Genomic DNA, 19,289 nt, shown 5'->3' on the forward strand with positions numbered 1-19,289 from the left:
CAAATCATATCAAACAATGCTAAAACCACGAATCACGCCTCAATTCAAGCTTAATGAACTTTAGAACTTTAAACTTCTACATTCGACGCCGAAACTATCAAATCAAGTCCGATTGACCTCGAATTTTGCACAGAAGTCATAATTGACATAACGAAGCTACTCCAAGGCTCGGAACCCCAAACGGACATTGATAACATTAAAAATCACTTCAAGTCAAACTTAAAAATTTCTTAAACCTTTAAAATACCAACTTTCCATAATAAGCACTGAAATGCTCTCGGGTGATCCGATACTCAACCCGAACATACGCCCAGTCTTAAATCATCATACGAACCTGTTGGAACCTTCAAATCTAGATTCCGAGGTCATTTACTCAAAAGTCATACCCTTGTCAATTCTTTCAACTTAAACCTTCAGAAATTAGAATTTTTTCTTTCCAAATCAAGTCCGAACTTTTCGAAATTCAATTGCGACCACATATGCAAGTCATAATACTTGAATTGAAGCTATTCAAGACCCCAAACCGTTGAACTATCTGTCGGATCGTTACAGTAATAATCGTTAGATTACATTCTTTACTTTGACTTGCATTTAAAGTAGCTATATTTTGAATTGAATTGTTTATCTGCTCTTTTCAGCTTTTGTACTCTACGTTTGATTTTACTAAAGGAAGGAGCACATAAAGTTTTTACTTAAATAGTACTCGTTTCGTTCCAATTTATGTGATCAAATTTAACTTGAAACATACTTACGAAAGAACAATAAAAATTTGAAACTTATACTCTTACATATAACATAATATTTATATGACTATAATACTTTTAAATTTTATAATATCAGATATATTATAATATTTGTGTGACTATAAAATTTTTTAATTAATATAAAATGAGAACTTTATATTCTTTTCGATCCATTTTATTTGTCATGTTTGGCTTTTGCACTCCACTTAAAAAACACTAATTAAAAAGATAATTTAACTAAAATATTCTTATTTATTCGTTGATCTTAATTAATTTATGACTTTATTATATTTTCACTAAATTAGCTCCCGTTTGAAAGTATTATTTCTCTCTCTATATATATAATTTAAGTTGAAAGTATTATTTCTTCATGAAATTTGACCCGTTTTTGAAAAAAATATGAAGAAAAATTTTCAAGTTCCAAAAACTAGTTTCGGCAAGTTTTTGAGTTAAAATTTGCTTCCACTCATAAATCTTCACTTTTAAAAAAAAGTAAAATATATATCCAAATACAATCTTAACTTCCAAAAAACTATTTTTTAGTATTACTTCAAAAAAAATTTATTTTCAAGTTTGAATCGAATCTATGTACATTCGATTACTTAATATCTATCGCCAATTATTAGAGTGAGGATAAAAGTGAAAAAACTTTATCAATACTTTCTTAATTTTCTAAAATAATAAGTATACACTAATTATTTTTGATAATCATTAAAAATTTACCTTTCTTTTCGGAACAACACGTAATCTCACATATGAGTTTTGGGTAGGATAAAGTGTAGGGAGACATGCTAGTGCTAGTAAAAAGAAAGAAAAACTATTTTCGATAAGAACAAATTAAAATATAAAAATATAAGGTCACATAAGTGAGAAGGGGAGGAGTAATATTAATATATTCTTTTTTGATTTTACTTTCTTAAAATCTTTCTTTCTACGCAAAGGAGCACATTAACCAAGCAGACAACGTTCCCCTTCTCGCCAGTCACTTTGAATTTCCAAAACCCCTCAATTTCTCTGTCCAAAATCCCAGTTTTCAGCAACAATAGAAATTAAAATGGGAGATTTTTACTCTTACAACAATGAAGTAGAAGAACAAGAAGAAGTGATTAAACTTCCACCATCAGTAGAACAAATGCTAAACCAAATCTGCAAAAATCAGAGACAAAATTTACCAGATGAAAAAGTACGAAGACTCCTTTTATCAATTGGAGAAGAAGGTTCACTTGATATTTTGAGTAAAATCTCAGTTTGTCAAATTAAAAAAACACTCAGTGGATTTATTGTATTTATGGCGACAAAATATCATCAGTCCGAAACTCAACAGTTTTATCAGCAGCAGCCAACTCAAGTTTCATCTGCTGAAAGTTTTTTTCAGTCTCCTCAAATTCAAAGGATTTCTCTTTCTTCTCCAAATTCGTCTTCTTCTTCAGTTAATTTTTCTCCTAGAAATGGGCCGCTTTTTCAGGCTACTGTTAATAATAATGGTAAGTTCCATTTTTTTTTTCTTCAAATGTGTAGTATTTTTTTTTAAGTTGCATTTTTTTCAAGTGATCAAGTGATAATTGTTACTAAACTTAGTTATTACTATAATTAAGTGATAATTTTTTATGTTTGTTGCATGTAAGTTCTATTATCTTTAACAAAGGTTACATGCAGTTATGTTTTAGGTTACTTTTGTGTTGGGAACAAAAGCAAAGTGAAAATTATTTTGATCAATTTGTTTTTCATGTTTTATTATGTTATTTTGATATGATTTGCAGAAAAAGGTAACTTTTGTGCCCAAAATGTTGACAAAATTTGTCAAGTTTTTGTCTGTTGCAGGTAACTTTAGTTTTTTTAATTTTTTTTTGGGGGGGGGGGGGGGTTAAATAATGGAGATGAATACGACTGTACTTTTTTTTGTCCAAGTTTGCATTCGAGGGCGTTAGTTGCTCGGGTTTTCAAAAGATTTTTAGAAATATTGATAATAATGATGTTTTAGTTAATTTTGGAAAATAATAATTTCCCAGACATTGTCTTTTTCAACAGAAGTAAAACAAAAAAATAATCTTTTTCAATCCAAATTTTGCATGGATTAAACTTATAAATTTTATGTGTCTACTACAGTAACTAAAGGGTAATCTGTTATAATCGTTAGATTACATTCTTTACTTTGACTTGAATTTATAAGTAGCTATCTTTTGAATTGCATGGTTTGTCCGCTCTTTCCCGCTTTTGTGCTCTCGTTTGATTTTACGAAGGAAAGGAGCACATGAAAATTCTTGTATTGTACATTACATAAAAATTACATAAAGTTTTTATTTCCAATTTATACGATCCAAACTCCACACGATACTTACTAAAGAACCAAAAACTTTTAAAATTTATAGTCTTTCGTGTAATATAATATTTATATGACTATAAGGCTTTTAAATTTTATGATATTAAATATATAATAATATTTATTTGACTATAAAAGGTTCTCCTTAATACAAAATGAGAAGTTTATATTCCTTTCGGTCCCTTTTGTCATGTTTGAATTTCAACTAAATTATTCTTATTTTTTTTAATCTTAATTTACTATTGTTACTATTACTTTCACTATATTAATAATCTCTCTTCATATTTACAAGAGTAAAGATAATGAAAAAAAAATTAATTACTATTTTCTTATTTTTTTAAAATATAACAAGTATTTATACCAATTATTCTAATAATTACGACAAAGAGAAATCATCGAATTGAAGGGTAAATTTTTTAAATATAAAAATAATCTGTTTTAATTTAAATGACAAACTTTAGTTATTAGTCGATTCCAAAAAGATAATACATTTCTTTAGTTAAAAATAATTTAATTTTAAATTTTTTATTTTCCTCGCTTCATCCTTAATAGACATACAAACATCATACCCACGCAAAACTTTTGGACATTAAGTTTTTAAGGTAACATATTTTAAAACTATATTTTTGTTAACTTTTGTATTAAATCAAATTATATCGTCTAATTTGAAACGAAATATTACTTAATATTATTATATTCTTTTTGATTTATTTTCTTGTAAATCAAAGTCAGTACACTGCAAAGTCACTTTGAAGTTGATGAAACAAAAAAGGCACTTTGAAGTTCCAACATCAAACCAACCTCCATAAATCCTCAAAGAAATTCATAAAAACCTCAATTTCTTTGTCCAAATCCCAGTTTTCTTCAAAAAGAGAACTAAAATATGGGAGATTTTTACTCTTACAACAATGAAGTAGAAGAACAAGAAGAAGCCATTAAACTTCCACCATCAGTAGAACAAATGCTAAACCAAATCTGCAAAAATCAGAGACAAAATTTACCAGATAAGAAAGTACGAAGACTCCTTTTATCAATTGGAGAAGAAGGTTCACTTGATATTTTGAGTGAAATCTCAGTTTCTCAAATTAAAAAAACACTCAGTGGATTTATTGTATTTATGGCGAAAAAATATTATCAGTCCGAAACTCAACAGTTTTATCAGCAGCAGCCAACTCAAGTTTCATCTGCTGAAAGTTTTTTTCAGTCTCCTCAAATTCAAAGGATTTCTCTTTCTTCTCCAAATTCGTCTTCTTCTTCAATAAATTTTTCTCCTAGAATTGGGCCACTTTTTCAGGCTACTGTTCATAATAATGGTAAGTACCCATTTTTTTTCTTTAAAATGTGTAGTATTTTTTTTTTGAAGTTGCATTTTTTTCAAGGGATCAAGTAATAATTGTTACTAAACTTAGTTATTATTATTATAATTAAGTGATAATTTTTTATGATTGTTGCATGTAGGTTTTTTGTTTTTTTTTGTTTTGTGCTATTAGCTTCTCACTTACGCTTATTTTTTAAGTTATTACTTAATTTTTTTTTTTTAATGAAGGGTTACATGCAGTTATCTTTTACGTTACTTTTGTGGTGGGAACAAAAACAAAGTGAAAATTATTTTGATCAATTTGTTTTTCATGTTTTATTATGTTATTTTGATATGATTTGCAGAAAAAGGTAACTTTTTTGCTCAAAATGTTGAAAAATTTGTCAAGTTTTTGTCTGTTGCAGGTAACTTTAGTTTTTTTAAGGGGGGGGGGGTAAAATAATGGAGATGAATGAGTGACTGTACTTTACTTTTTTTGTCCAAGTTTGCATTCGAGGGCGTTAGTTGCTCTGGTTTGAAGGGCGTTATAAAATGGTATAATAATGATGTTTTAGTTAATTTTGGAAAATAATAATATCCAGACATTGTCTTTTTCAACAGAAGTAAAACAAAAAATTAATCTTTTTCTTTTACAATAAACCCAAGAAACTTTTTTGTTATCACTTTGACCTCCAAATTAATTCTTTTACGGTTTTCAACTTAATTCTTTTGCTCATATTCTTTTATACCATTTTATTATTATTTTTTTCACAATTATTTTTCAGTTTATTCAATTATCTAAATGTAAGGTTACCTTGGGGTGCGTCCTTTATTCTGTACCTTTTTTTATCTAAATGTAAAGTTGGTCTTACGGTTTTCATAATTACTTGATCAATTTATTCTAATTGCTGTACTGGTACTAATGAATTTTTAAACTATTTTTTTTTAAGTATGTCTTGAAGGAACATGAATTTTATACCAATGTTCACATGATAGAGGTGATTCTAGCTTACCATTTGGTTTAGGTGTCTGAAGTTTGAACTGAACTCCTTTCCCTAGTCCCTACTAGTCCATTGCTAGTATGTTGCTCGGAATCTCATAAAATGCCGCTGGGTGCGTGTCGGATCCTCCAAATGTAGTGTATCGAGGATCCGACACGGGTGCGGCGGCATTTTGGAGAGTCCGCGCAACTTAGAATTTGCTAATTGCTACAATATTTTAGTATGTGTTGCATGGATGCTCCGAGGGTCTTTCTTGAGCCGAGGGTCTTACGGAAACAACCTCTCTACCCCCAAGGTAGTGGTAAGGTTTGCGTACACTTTACCCTCCCCATATCCCACATTGTTGTTGTTGTTTTTGCTGTTGTTGCATGGATGCTCCCTCCACTTTTCAAACTCTAAAATCCTCCATTTAGCAAACTGTCTGGACATTTTGAGTTATGCTTAATGACAATCTCGTACAAATTTTCTATTCGTTGCGTTCAAGAGCTGTAATTTTTCATTTGCTGTCTGCAGACATAGTCGGTGATGGATCTGATTCTCCAACATCTGCTCCACAAATGCTATCACCTCCAATGAGTCCAGAAAGAACAATCTTTCAAAGAGATCTTTATGATCCTACGCCATCTGAATTTAGAAACAGGGCCGGCATACAAGGAATAAGTGAACAGTTGCTGGCACTCAGTAATCTTGAGTTCAGGAAATTATTTTTGATTCTACACTACATTGGGAGGTAATCTTAGCATTTATTCAATATTTAATTTGTGATTTTTATACTACTACAATTTGGTATTTTGGTCGATATCAATTGCAGGAGGAAGTTGGAGGATGTAATTATGCTTCATGATGTTGGTGATATTTTGGATATGACATGTCAACCTATGGCTCATTTTGAGTCATGTATTTGGACTAAATATGGTCATCTTTGTGAAAATGTTAAACGGGTGCAGGTGATGTTGCAATTCAAATACCGCTCTTGTACAAGTGAATCTATTTTTTTTTTCCGAGTCCGGATTTAAGGTCTTGGTCCCAATCCACTGATGTTCTTCCACATTTAAAAGCTTTTACATGAGCTTTTATGTTTCTATCTTTTGATGTATTTTTATCATTAGTATTTACTGAATACTGATGAGAGACCTGCATAATAATCTCTAAACTCTAGAATTGGTAATTCAATAATTGCGTTATATATGTGTTTTCCAGTATCTTGATTGGGATTCCGGAAGGAGTCATTTCTATCATTGCCATGTTTATTCGGATGGAAGCTATGCTTTTAAGGTCAGTTTTTCTCGCGGTTATTACTCCTTTTGCATTTGAAGTGTTTTTAAATGCAAAAGGAAAGAGGGCAACATTTGTTAACTTTGGACAGTGCATCTCACATTCCGCTAAGCTATTATATCCATCTTTTGACCTTTTATTTCCCTTCCTGGCGTCAGGGTCCTTACCTGAAAGCAGAAAGAACCCATCTACAACAGTCATTAGGAGATGAAAATATATTGGTTGTCAGGTTTATGGAAGAAGCCCCAAGGTGTCCACAAGAGATTGTTAAGAATGGAATTCTTGTTGGTTTGAGGCGCTATCGCTTTTTTGGTAATTACCTTATCTATATGCCGTCTAATCTATCTTGTTTTTTGAAAAATGAGAACTTCCCTTTGTTAGATGTTTTCCCGATGAAATTTGTCTCTTTGATGCTAATTTTGTGCTTTCTAAAATTAAAGATGCTCTAATTACACTTATTCGTACCTTAACATATAAGTAATAAGGTAGAATAAATAGATTGAATAACACTGAACCTACTGATAACTAAGTCTTAATCCAAGCTGGTTGGAATCGCCAAGGCGGATTGTTTGTTTCAGTCATCTTGTGTTCTAAGCTAAATTTGCTTAATTTTAAGAGTATGTAGGTCTTTTGAGACAATTTCTCTACATGTGATTTTAGGTCTATCTCATCGTCTTTATCATCTTCAATTATCGTATTGCCACTTCTTCTATAAGCCGGTGTATATGAAGGTCTACCTAAGACATGCCCCAAACAATCTTACTTGACCTCTTCTTATTTTATATTTTGTGTGCTACTTGCACCTTAGTCATATATAATCTTGTCTTTTCTTGAATAATCGTAGATCCATCTTAACACATGTGTTTCTACAACATATATATGTTTGGTTCTAACTTCTAAAGCCCAACGTTTGCTCCCATCTAACATCGATGGTCTTCAAAAATGAAAGTGTTGTACTGAAAGAGCAATTTTTTTGCTTATTTATCTACAATCACTTGTAATTAAAGAAATCCTTGTCTTAGAACCTTTGCATTGGCCTATGTCAATGTGGATCTTCTGTTTTCACAAGTAGCTTTTTTAATGAAGCTTCTCATGTTCCCAATAAATGGAAGTGTCATTCTCACTAGTATGCTCAAAATCGGGGTGGGAAATCCCTGAGAGATTATCGTTTTCAAGTGTTTATGATGCCAATGAGGTTTTGTGTCATTGTGGTACTTGTGCAGTTTATAAGGATGACGGGAAGAAGAAAAATTCAATGGACAAAGAGGAAAAGATCGATACAGTCAAATGCTACTTTGTTCGAATGGAATCTCTTAATCCTTATGAAAATTTAACTTACATTTTGCACAACAAGATAGTCCACGAAGCAAGGTGTCGTTTCATGCATGTACATATGGTCCCTAGCATGGCTAAATACATGGCCAGGTTTGCTATTTCCCCGACTGTTATAACTTTTCAATAATTAATGGATACTTGCTTTCATTCTGAGCTACATAGTTACTCTGATAATGCAGGTTCTCCCTAATTTTATCCACGACAGTAAAGCTTCAAGTTGATCTGAATTCAGTGAATATTGACAGAATTGAAGATATATATTGTCATGTATATTGCTTATCAAACATATAATATATGTGTATATATAATCATGTTTATATTCATTGCTATTTCTTTTCTTTGTGCTCTTCGATGCCATCTCTTGTCAGTTATCCCGTTCTTCGATTATCTCACGATTACACTCATTTTATCATTTAAATATCGCCTTCTTTTTTTGGAAATAAATAATTTCAGGACAAGAATGGACGTACTCTCTATGACGAAGATGGAAAACCCCTTATACACACAGATGGGACTGGATATATTTCGGAAGATTTGGCAAGAAAGTGTCCACAAGATTTTTTCAATGTGAAGTATAAGAATGCCAAGTTAGAGGTAATCTGATTAGACCTAGTTCACTAAGCATTTTCTTTTGTAGCAGAAACTTGGAAGGATGTGTTCGTATTGCAGATTTTGATTTCCTTTTTAATTCATTTGAAATTATGTTATTTCCTTAATGTTCTTTAGTTTTAGGCAATGCACACGAAACGGTCTCTTGCTCGGTTTGCTTCATGCTTGTATTGATTTTAGTATCTGACAAATTCATCGTTCCGTTTCTTTGCAACAATTTCCTTTCGTCTCTCTTGAACAACTTTCTATTAAATTTTGAATTAACTATTTCAGAGATATCCCAATGGTGTTGAACTTGGGGAGAGTTCATCCGAGTTGGGAGAGGCAGAATTCCAGAGTGGGGAACCGGTAAATGTTTTGATGTTTTATCAATTGATTTGGATTCCAAACCGCTGTTAGCAATCTGTTTTCACTAAACAAGCTCATCTTGTTTCTTATCTGTTCAGTTTTCATGTCTCTCTGTCTTTCTAGCCTTTGTTAATGCAGTGCCGTCTATTCTACAATGGTCTTGCTGTAAAGGGAACCCTTCTAGTCAATAGAAAGGTAAGCTCTTCCTTAAGGCACCGTCTATCAAAACCTTAGTCTGTTCCATTTTAATTGGCTTATTGCATGGCATTATTATAGCAAATTTTTACTCTAGTATTTATTTAGTTTGCCAAATCAACTTCTTAATAGATGCAATGTTCTGTTCTTAAATATTAGCTGCCACGGGGCACGATTCAGATTAGGCCTTCAATGATCAAGGTTGAGGCTGACCCAAAATTGTCAAGAGCTCGAATGTTTAACTCGCTGGAAATAGTTACACCTAGGTATTTTGTGCCTTTTAGTCAATTCAATTAGTAGAAAGCTAAAGTCTCACCTTAGGAATCTTTGTCGGAACATGAAATTTAAAATGCTACTTTCATGACTGTGTGCAACTAACACCATTTACGTTCTTCTTTCAGTTTTAAACCTCGGAATACTTATCTATCAAGAACTCTTATTGCTCTGTTGACCTATGGAGGTGTTCCCGGAGAGTATTTCTTTGATATACTGAATAACACTTTGGAGGAGACACAAAGGTTATACTCAGATGAGGTGACCGCACTAAAAGGTAATTCTTGGTTTAGAAAAAAGTTAAAATAAAACTAAGTTTTATTGTTTATGGTTTATAATCTACCAGGTATAAGGAGAAATGTCGACCTTCAGATACTGTTACCCGACAACTTTAAACTTAATACTTAGTCTTGCTTAAATTTCAGCATGTGGTAACGTTTTGGTTCTCAAACTTTCAAATGATGTATTGAAAACATCACATGCTTATTTGCACAATTAACAAGCTGGTGCCTGTACTGGTTTAAATAAACATCGTCTGAAGCCATCTTCGCAATTTGATATCGAAGCTTTAATCGTAGTATTCCTTTACCTGCATTGATTTTAAAATGCATGACTCTGTTCTAAGTCTCTGTTGATTGCTTTACCAAATCTGATCTTTACTTTTTTGTTTTATTGGTTATGTCTCCGTGCAGTTGCAGCAAACCATAGAGATCGTGATGATGCCTCTATTGCCACGGGTATGATAATGGCTGGAGTACCTCTCTGTGAACCGTATCTTAGGTGTTGCTTATCTTCCTTGGCAAAGGAAGAAAGAAATGGTCTAAAAGGAGGAAAACTTCCTATCTCTGATACTTTCTATCTAATGGGGACAGCTGATCCCACGGATACTTTAAATCCTCATGAAGTCTGTGTTATTCTGTAAGTATACATTAAATGCATCATGTATGATCCTTAATAGTCCAATTCTTCGTCAAAACAATATACTGTGCACATAGGAAAGTAAATTTATTTATACGCACACAACACATACTCCCTATGTCCCAATTTATGTGACATCATCCGGATTTCGAGAGTCAACTTTCGTAATTTTGATCATGAATTTGGACAATATCACACCCCCTTGGGGTGCGGCCCTTCCCCCGACCCTGCGTGAACGCGGGATGCTTTGTGCACCGGGCTGCCCTTTTATTCTATTTTAGTGGTAAATGTGGCTAAAAAATTGCTTTATTTCAGGTTCGAGCCCTAGGCATGCATTTTTGCATTATTTTTGAATCCACTTATTAGAATTCCTGGCTCTGCCACTGGCTAGGTGCTTGTACCATGCACCACGGATTTGCACTTTGGTCAAAGATACACTGGGCTTTTTCTGTATCGTCGTCAACTTAGCCATTGATCGTCGGAACGTCTCATCAATCCATATTTTCTAATTAGTCTTGAGTAAAAGTTTAACTAACCTAATAATTATTTTTACCTAGTAATTTCAGCACATGTATGTTTGTAACTTGTGTCATCTTTTGATGCTACACCTTTACTTTTAAAAAGTTTAACTGGAAACTTGCGAAGTAAAACTCAACAATTTTATGCAGTGAACACGGACAGATATCTGGAGAGGTACTAGTATACAGGAATCCCGGACTTCACTTTGGTGATATCCACAGACTACTTGCTGTCCCAGTGAAGAACCTCGGTGACGTAGTTGGAAATGCTAAATATGGAATATTGTTCTCGACTAAAGGTCCAAGATCTGCGGCCACTGAAATTGCTAATGGCGATTTTGATGGAGATAAATATTGGGTCTCTCAAAACCCCCAGGTCAATTTTTCATTACTACTGGCCAACTGTTCTAGTTTCTTTGCTTAATGATATAATTGAACTGTCTCAGATTGCGTCCTTCATTTCACTCTACATGTCCAATTAGAAATGATAATGAGAACACATTAAATTTTAATAACAAAATAGAACATATCGTGTTGTCGTTTCATTTCTTGAATGATTGAAAATACTCAATGAGTTCCGTCCAGTTTGAGCATATTATGTTGTATTCTTCAGCTGTTAAAATATTACCGTGCAAGTAGACCGTGGAGCCGAATCCATTCAACACCAAAGACATTGCATAGAGAGCCCAACGACTTCTCTGCCGAGGAAATGGAGCATGAGCTCTTTCAGACATTCCTAGAAACTAGGATGCCAAAGTATGTATTATTGTATCATCTCAGTCTAGAATTCCCTTTTCTTTGCTTTCCAAAATTAGAATATGTCTCTTTGATATTGTCTGAAACTTGTCTTCTCGGCTCCATGAAGAACGCAACATACAGTTTCAGTATGTTTGAACCTTTCAATCATTGGAATTTCTTCAAAATATGGTCCTTTTCAACATCAATGAAAAAACTTTATTTCGTATTGTGAAGATGTCTTAATTCTTATTTAAACAAGAATGCTCTTTCAGCTATAGTATGGCTGACGCTTCTTCTAGCTGGTTGGCGCTCGTGGATAGACTTCTGATATTGAGGAAGAATTACACCACAGAGAATGAAGAGACAAAGACCATGAAAGAAAAGTTGTTTGAGTTGACTGATTTGTATTACGATGCTATAGACGCCCCCAAAAGTGGGAATAAGGTTGGTTGCTTTGACCTGATCTCTGTTTGATATCCTTATTAATCATCGTTTACTTAATCACTGTATGCTCTTTAAGTAAGTGTTTCCTGTTCCCTAAATCTTAATTTCTACCCACAGGTCTACATCCCGAAAAGGTTGAAAGTGGATAAGTTTCCACATTTCTTGGAAAAGAAAGCAGAGTATATCTCTACTTCAGTTTTAGGAGAAATTTATGACAGGGTCAAGTCATTTAAAGCTGAAGAAGCAGCTGCAGTAGGCAAGTGTTTGATCCAAGATATTCATTGATTACAGTTGTCTTTTAGTTGTGGATGTGATATATCTTGCTCTATATGTCCAGAAATCAAGAAACTTCCTGCTTTTGAGGTCAAAATCCCTGAGACATGCTTGAGGTTATGGGAGGAAAGGTACAAAAAGTACAGATTTGAGATGATGCAAGCGTTGAACACCAGCAGTGAATCGAAAAATGACTTAGCGGACGAGGTTGTTAAGAAGTACAAACAGGTAAACCTTCTTCTATTAATCTTAAGAAACTTCAACCATCATTGTAAGAAGGGGAAAAAATACCTTTTACTACATGAAATATCTCATAATGTTACCTTCCATTATACTTTGGGGCCATTAGCATATTGTCTCATATTTTCTCCTCGCCCTAACGGAACTCCAGCATGGATCCTAACTAAAGTATAACCAAGGCTAACTCAGTTCATGTTGGAGCTTCGTTAAAGGCTAGACTCCAAAGTATAACTCAGGGTAGAACTAGATATTTGGTATAGTATAGTGGTAAATTTGGACCTTTTCCCTTGTAAGAAGCCATCGTGAGTACCACGAAGGTTTCGGTGGGGGAGTTTTCAATACAATAACTATGAGTTCAATTCTCACTGTCCCCGTTTCTCCATTGTCTCCCGTGATTCCCCAATACAACACCAGCAGTGAATCGAAAAATGACTTAGCGGACGAGGTTGTTAAAAAGTACAAACAGGTAAACCTTCTTCTATTAATCTTAAGAAACTTCAACCATCATTGTAAGAAGGGGAAAAAATACCTTTTACTACATGAAATATCTCATAATGTTACCTTCCATTATACTTTGGGGCCATTAGCATATTGTCTCATATTTTCTCCTCGCCCTAACGGAACTCCAGCATGGATCCTAACTAAAGTATAACCAAGGCTAACTCAGTTCATGTTGGAGCTTCGTTAAAGGCTAGACTCCAAAGTATAACTCAGGGTAGAACTAGATATTTGGTATAGTATAGTGGTAAATTTGGACCTTTTCCCTTGTAAGAAGCCATCGTGAGTACCACGAAGGTTTCGGTGGGGGAGTTTTCAATACAATAACTATGAGTTCAATTCTCACTGTCCCCGTTTCTCCATTGTCTCCCGTGATTCCCCAATACAACACCAGCAGTGAATCGAAAAATGACTTAGCGGACGAGGTTGTTAAGTACAAACAGGTAAACCTTCTTCTATTAATCTTAAGAAACTTCAACCATCATTGTAAGAAGGGGAAAAAATACCTTTTACTACATGAAATATCTCATAATGTTACCTTCCGCTATACTTTGGGGCCATTAGCATATTGTCTCATATTTTCTCCTGGCCCTAACGGAACTCCAGCATGGATCCTAACTAAAGTATAACCAAGGCTAACTCAGTTCATGTTGGAGCTTCGTTAAAGGCTAGACTCCAAAGTATAACTCAGGGTAGAACTAGATATTTGGTATAGTATAGTGGTAAATTTGGACCTTTTCCCTTGTAAGAAGCCATCGTGAGTACCACGAAGGTTTCGGTGGGGGAGTTTTCAATACAATAACTATGAGTTCAATTCTCACTGTCCCCGTTTCTCCATTGTCTCCCGTGATTCCCCAATACAACACCAGCAGTGAATCGAAAAATGACTTAGCGGACGAGGTTGTTAAGAAGTACAAACAGGTAAACCTTCTTCTATTAATCTTAAGAAACTTCAACCATCATTGTAAGAAGGGGAAAAAATACCTTTTACTACATGAAATATCTCATAATGTTACCTTCCATTATACTTTGGGGCCATTAGCATATTGTCTCATATTTTCTCCTGGCCCTAACGGAACTCCAGCATGGATCCTAACTAAAGTATAACCAAGGCTAACTCAGTTCATGTTGGAGCTTCGTTAAAGGCTAGACTCCAAAGTATAACTCAGGGTAGAACTAGATATTTGGTATAGTATAGTGGTAAATTTGGACCTTTTCCCTTGTAAGAAGCCATCGTGAGTACCATGAAGGTTTCGGTGGGGGAGTTTTCAATACAATAACTATGAGTTCAATTCTCACTGTCCCCGTTTCTCCATTGTCTCCCGTGATTCCCCAATATAATACCTTGAATTTGCAATTGTTCATGTAGCTGCTATATGAAGCGACGGATATGGAGGAGAGTGCAAGGAGTACAACGGATATATTTAACGATGCACTTGCTATTTATCGCGTTACTTATGATTATGCAAAGGCTATCGGAGACGTCAAAAAATGTGGTTTTGCATGGAAAGTTGCAGGTTCAGCCCTTTGTAGGCTTCATGCTGAGCTTCATGCAAAAGAACATAACCAAAAAGTCATGGCTGTGTCACCTTCTATATTGCACAAATTATTGAACTTGAGGAACAAAGAAGTGTCTAACATGTAAAATATGTATTGACAATTTAGTATATATTGCTTTTTCTTGAGTTCTTATATTTTCCTAAACGACTTTATAAAAAAAATCCGGGCATATTGAAAATGTACTCAATGTTGGAGCAATACATACGATTATTAGTCTTTCAAACCAAGACGAAGGGTATTAGAAAAGAAAACCTACGTCACATTAACCCTATTTATATTGCACACAACTTTTGTGTTTTTAATTTAGTCGAACATTAAATTAGAAATTACAGTATCTACATATAAAAACTCATACTTTATAAGGTGTCATAGAGACATTTAATTATAAATCTTAGCAGATTACTTTTAATTTGGGAGAACCTTTTAATTTTAATAAAAGCAAACAACATACATACAGTATATGCGCGAGTACATAATTTCTAACAAAATCTCGTTTTTGGACTACGTATTATATATAACCTTGTAACTGTATATTACCTCAGGCCAAATACATAGACATCCCATTAAACTTGGTCCAATTTTTCATTCACTCTAACCCAATCTTGTTCCATTTTGGCCCTCCAATCCTATTTCTTATGTTTCACTTTAACACAAAAGCTGACTAGATTCAGAGTGTGAATTACCTCACCCTGTAGGCGCCCGAGGGAGATTTTTTTGGCTCCATTTTTCATTTTGGCACTCTATCTCAACCTTGTTCCATTTTGGCTCTCCAACTCTATTTCTTATGTTTCATTTTAACACGAAAGCTGACTAGTCACATAGTATGAATTGGCTCACATGGTAGGCGCGTGAGGCAGATTGTTTATGGCAAAATTCCTTCTCCAACAGTAATAAAATAACTGTTGGCCCCATATTTAATCTCCCAACTTCCTTCCCCCATATTTCATCTTCATTATTTCCTTCCCCATTTACTTACTGTTTATATGAAAACCGACTGATTTCAGTCGGTTTCTTAAAAAATAAATTTTGCGGGACACTAAAAGAGTTTCCTGCATTTTTGCGCAAAAAAAACTCCCGAAGTTGGTCGGTTTCGTTAAAAACAAAATGAAATAAATTTTATATTTTGTGAAACGTGTGTGCATGCATATCTTGAAATACCCACAAATTTCATAAACTTTCGAACCGCTAAATTTTCGAAACCGCGAACTTTCGAACCCGTAATAGAACAAGGTTGAGATAAAGTGCCAAAATGAAACATAAAAAATAGAGTTGGAGGACCAAAACAGAATAAGGTTGAGATAGAGCGCCAAAATAAAAAATGGAGCCAAGTTCAATGGGTTGTCTATGTATTTGGCCAAGCAAGTTTGTATACGCGCTGCATGTTTACATCGGATAAAAGTTTTTGTGTTAAAATGAAATATAAGAAATAGAGTTGGAAGGCCAAAATAGAACACAATTGAGTTAAAGTGCCAAAATAAAAAATTGGGCAAAGTTTAATGGGCTGTCAATGTATTCGGCCATTACCTTATGAGCTCAAAATATTGGAAAATTTTCATAACTATACAATGATAAACAAAACCTTACATATATAGCACAAAAACTAATACTTTCTCCATTTACTTTTACTTGGCATGTATACTAAAAATAAATTTTTATTTTTACTTGTCACTTTACGCATATCAAGAGAAAATAATTTTTCCCCCTGTTATACCCACCGTATTTATTACTCATTTCAAATTATTTTCTCAAATCCAATAAAATATACATCAATTAATATGAGTATCATGGTAAATTATACACTTCATTTATTATTTCTTAAGAGGCGTGAAAAGTCAAAATGTGTCGAGTAAAAGTGAACGGAGGGAATACTTATCATATAATGGCCGAAGGAAACTTACGTTCTATAGCAAAATTTATCAAAAAATAGAGCCCCTTGCTTTGGCCTAATCTATGCTATATTAAAAGAACGAATGCCCTTAGCGAAATGTCGTTCGGCTTTTTTACCCTTTTAAAATGGAGTTTACACTAGACAAAATAATTATTTTATTATTTTTCTAATATTTAGCATTTTAAAATCAGCTAAAATATTAAATATTGAATCCTTCCTTGTTTATATTACATAAAAATCCTAATATGTAGGACTTCAAAATTATTTACTTATTTGATTCGTAACATAACTATAATATGTTTACTTTTCTTAATATTTTGACTTCAAAATTAATTAACAATCACCATAAAGTGATAATGCGTGTTCAAGGCCAATAATTAGCTTCTTGGTTGTATTATATGACAGTGTTGCCACCTAATTCTAATCTGTCTATGTGTAAGGTACCGGAAAATTAGGTTAAAACAAAATAAAAATGATTCATATTAGGGTCTGTAATAATACTACTAATAAAATATTATTATTAATTTAATTGAACTATTTTTTATTTATGAAAATTTGAACTATTTTTAAATGAATATTTTCGATCTCAATGTACAGATTATATTTTCAAGATAAGTTACACACATTGAATAGTGCATGACATTAAGCTTTGGTACAACATGTAGATAAGGTAATTTTAAGTCGATTTGTGATGTATCTATTACTATTTGCAAATAAAAATTAGGCCAAGTTTTAAAATATAATTTTATCAAACTTTAAAGAAGTAATTCATCTTTAGAAGGTATTAAATCCGGTAATCATTTTCAGGATATTCCCATTGATCATCATTTCACATTTGAAATGTCTCACCCGTTGAAGATATAATTTAAATTTTATTAAGACTTAAAACTTGGGATGAGCAAACATTAAGAATTTGAATCAGTAAAAAATAAATTACTATATTTAATTGTGAAATAAATAATTACGTCTTTGAGTTAACTAATTAGCAAAATATTTAATTTAATTCTTTTCAAATTCATCATATAAATAAAATTATTTGTCAAGTTGACAAAACTCTTAGGGTAAAAGGAATACTGCGCAAAATCGATTATAGTGTAGTATATTAAGAGCCAAATTGATTAATTTGAAGTAATTAGGATAAAATAGTATAAGATAAAATATATTATAAATGAATTTTCATTTTTTTATTTGCATTTAGTCCAATAAATGACAATATCTCACTATATTATTTGTTATATTAAGTTATTCGTAGTAAAATATTAACTTAACATTAATACTCATTTTTAGACTTTAGATTATCACTATCAATTTTTTTAGGTGTATGCCCAATCTTTTCATTCCCAATCTCTAAAAGGCCAAAATATTTAATTTTTTCATTTGTGTTGTTTGATAAATATTTAGAAAATCATACGAAAAGCATTTCTGTTTTTGTTTTCAGGTCATATGAATTTTCACAAAATATTTCGACAAAAGTACCCTTAAATTACAATTAGGTATCTGAAAACTTTTGTGAGACATAATTTTTCATTTATTGAGCTAACTAATGGGAACAATATTCATAATTTTCAGGTTCTTTTCTCTAAATTTTATTTTATAATTTTGTATAATTCAAATATATATAGTCTAATAGTATTTACGTGTTTCTTAAAAACAAATATAAATATACGCGCAAAGCACGTATCCCGAGACTAACAAGAATGAAAGTATCGAGAGGGAGATTACGTCAAATTTTTGTTTATGGGAGAGAGAAAAGGGACCAAATTAATAATATTGATATCATTAATTATAAGGATGGAAATTGGATATTTTTTTACCCTATATATCGGAGGAGTTATTCTTATTGATTGACACGCATCCCTAAATAGTGGGATATATATAGACTTTAAAGGGTGGTAGTCATATTTACACTACTAGTTTTAGGGTACGCACTTTGTGCGTGTACCCATGTTGGTGAATATATAACTTTTTAACTTTTTAAGAAATTGAATAAATATTATTAAATAATACATTTGCATTAAAAAAAATATAAGTTCTTAAAAATTATGAATACTTATCATATTTAGCTAGCTCGATAAATGAAGTAATATGACTTATTGTGATTGTATTTTCGCCAATTATCTAAATTATCTGATTGTCTTCTTTAATTCTCTCTCTCGTCAATCTCTCTTTCTCTTCTATATATTTGTTTTTGTTGTAGAGTGTCGTTTTAAAATATTATACTTAAAAAGTCAATGAAGAGTAAATATTATTTGAGTATGAAATTAAAAGAGTTCAAATATAAAATCGAATAAATTATATTCATGTTATGACAGAAAATTGTGTCCATGTTACATTATTTAACTAAGAAGGTAAAATCTCGATTGTATTTTAAATCATAAATATCTAAATTTCCAACATATTTTAAAAAGAGAAGAAGGAATCAAAGGGTAAAAGTTGACGAATGTTTCAATTTTGAGTTTTTGTATTTAACTATTACAAACCCTTTTATTTTCACTTGCAAAAGCAGGGTTTAGGCAAAATAGGGACCGATACATGGCAAGGCACACGTGAAATGCTCTTGGACTTATGTGTAGGCTCCTATTTTACGAAGCTTACACCTCAAACGCTCGACATATGCTTGACGTGTCTGACACTTTACACACGGGCTCGTCCCACAATTCGTGTGCTGCTTTGTGTAATTAGCTTTGTAGATCATAAAAATTCATTAACAATCTTTTGACTTGTCAAAAGCTCTATTAATTAATTGCATATCAGAAATTAAAAACACTAATATTACATCATGAAAGTGAATTTGATAAAACCTCTCATCCAAAAAT

General features: G+C 32.6%; 1 protein-coding gene across 5 annotated transcripts; it reads left to right on the forward strand.

The window, feature by feature from the left end:
• The first annotated feature begins 1,649 nt into the window (after positions 1–1,649).
• LOC104098354 (probable RNA-dependent RNA polymerase 5) lies at positions 1,650–14,719 on the forward strand. Of its 5 annotated transcripts, XM_070177091.1 has the most exons (20): positions 3,698–4,376; positions 5,875–6,091; positions 6,173–6,308; positions 6,562–6,636; positions 6,795–6,948; positions 7,860–8,061; positions 8,151–8,238; positions 8,425–8,565; positions 8,854–8,928; positions 9,052–9,123; positions 9,283–9,389; positions 9,525–9,673; positions 10,089–10,314; positions 10,983–11,208; positions 11,446–11,588; positions 11,843–12,014; positions 12,132–12,270; positions 12,352–12,494; positions 12,973–12,993; positions 14,395–14,719. In XM_070177091.1, exons 1-20 carry the CDS (start codon positions 3,947–3,949, stop codon positions 14,668–14,670), a joined length of 3,192 nt encoding a protein of 1,063 aa, XP_070033192.1. In that variant the 5' UTR covers positions 3,698–3,946; the 3' UTR covers positions 14,671–14,719. The 5 variants fall into 5 exon arrangements, with proteins under 5 accessions (XP_070033191.1, XP_070033194.1, XP_070033192.1 ...); XM_070177090.1 differs by lacking the exons at positions 3,698–4,376; positions 12,973–12,993 and adding an exon at positions 1,650–2,227 and having other exon boundaries at positions 12,352–12,515; XM_070177093.1 differs by lacking the exons at positions 3,698–4,376; positions 12,973–12,993 and adding an exon at positions 1,650–2,227 and having other exon boundaries at positions 5,881–6,091; positions 12,352–12,515.
• Positions 14,720–19,289: the final 4,570 nt, after the last annotated feature.

Source organism: Nicotiana tomentosiformis, chromosome 6, assembly GCF_000390325.3.
Source record: "Nicotiana tomentosiformis chromosome 6, ASM39032v3, whole genome shotgun sequence".
In the NCBI taxonomy this organism is placed as follows: Eukaryota; Viridiplantae; Streptophyta; class Magnoliopsida; order Solanales; family Solanaceae; genus Nicotiana; species Nicotiana tomentosiformis.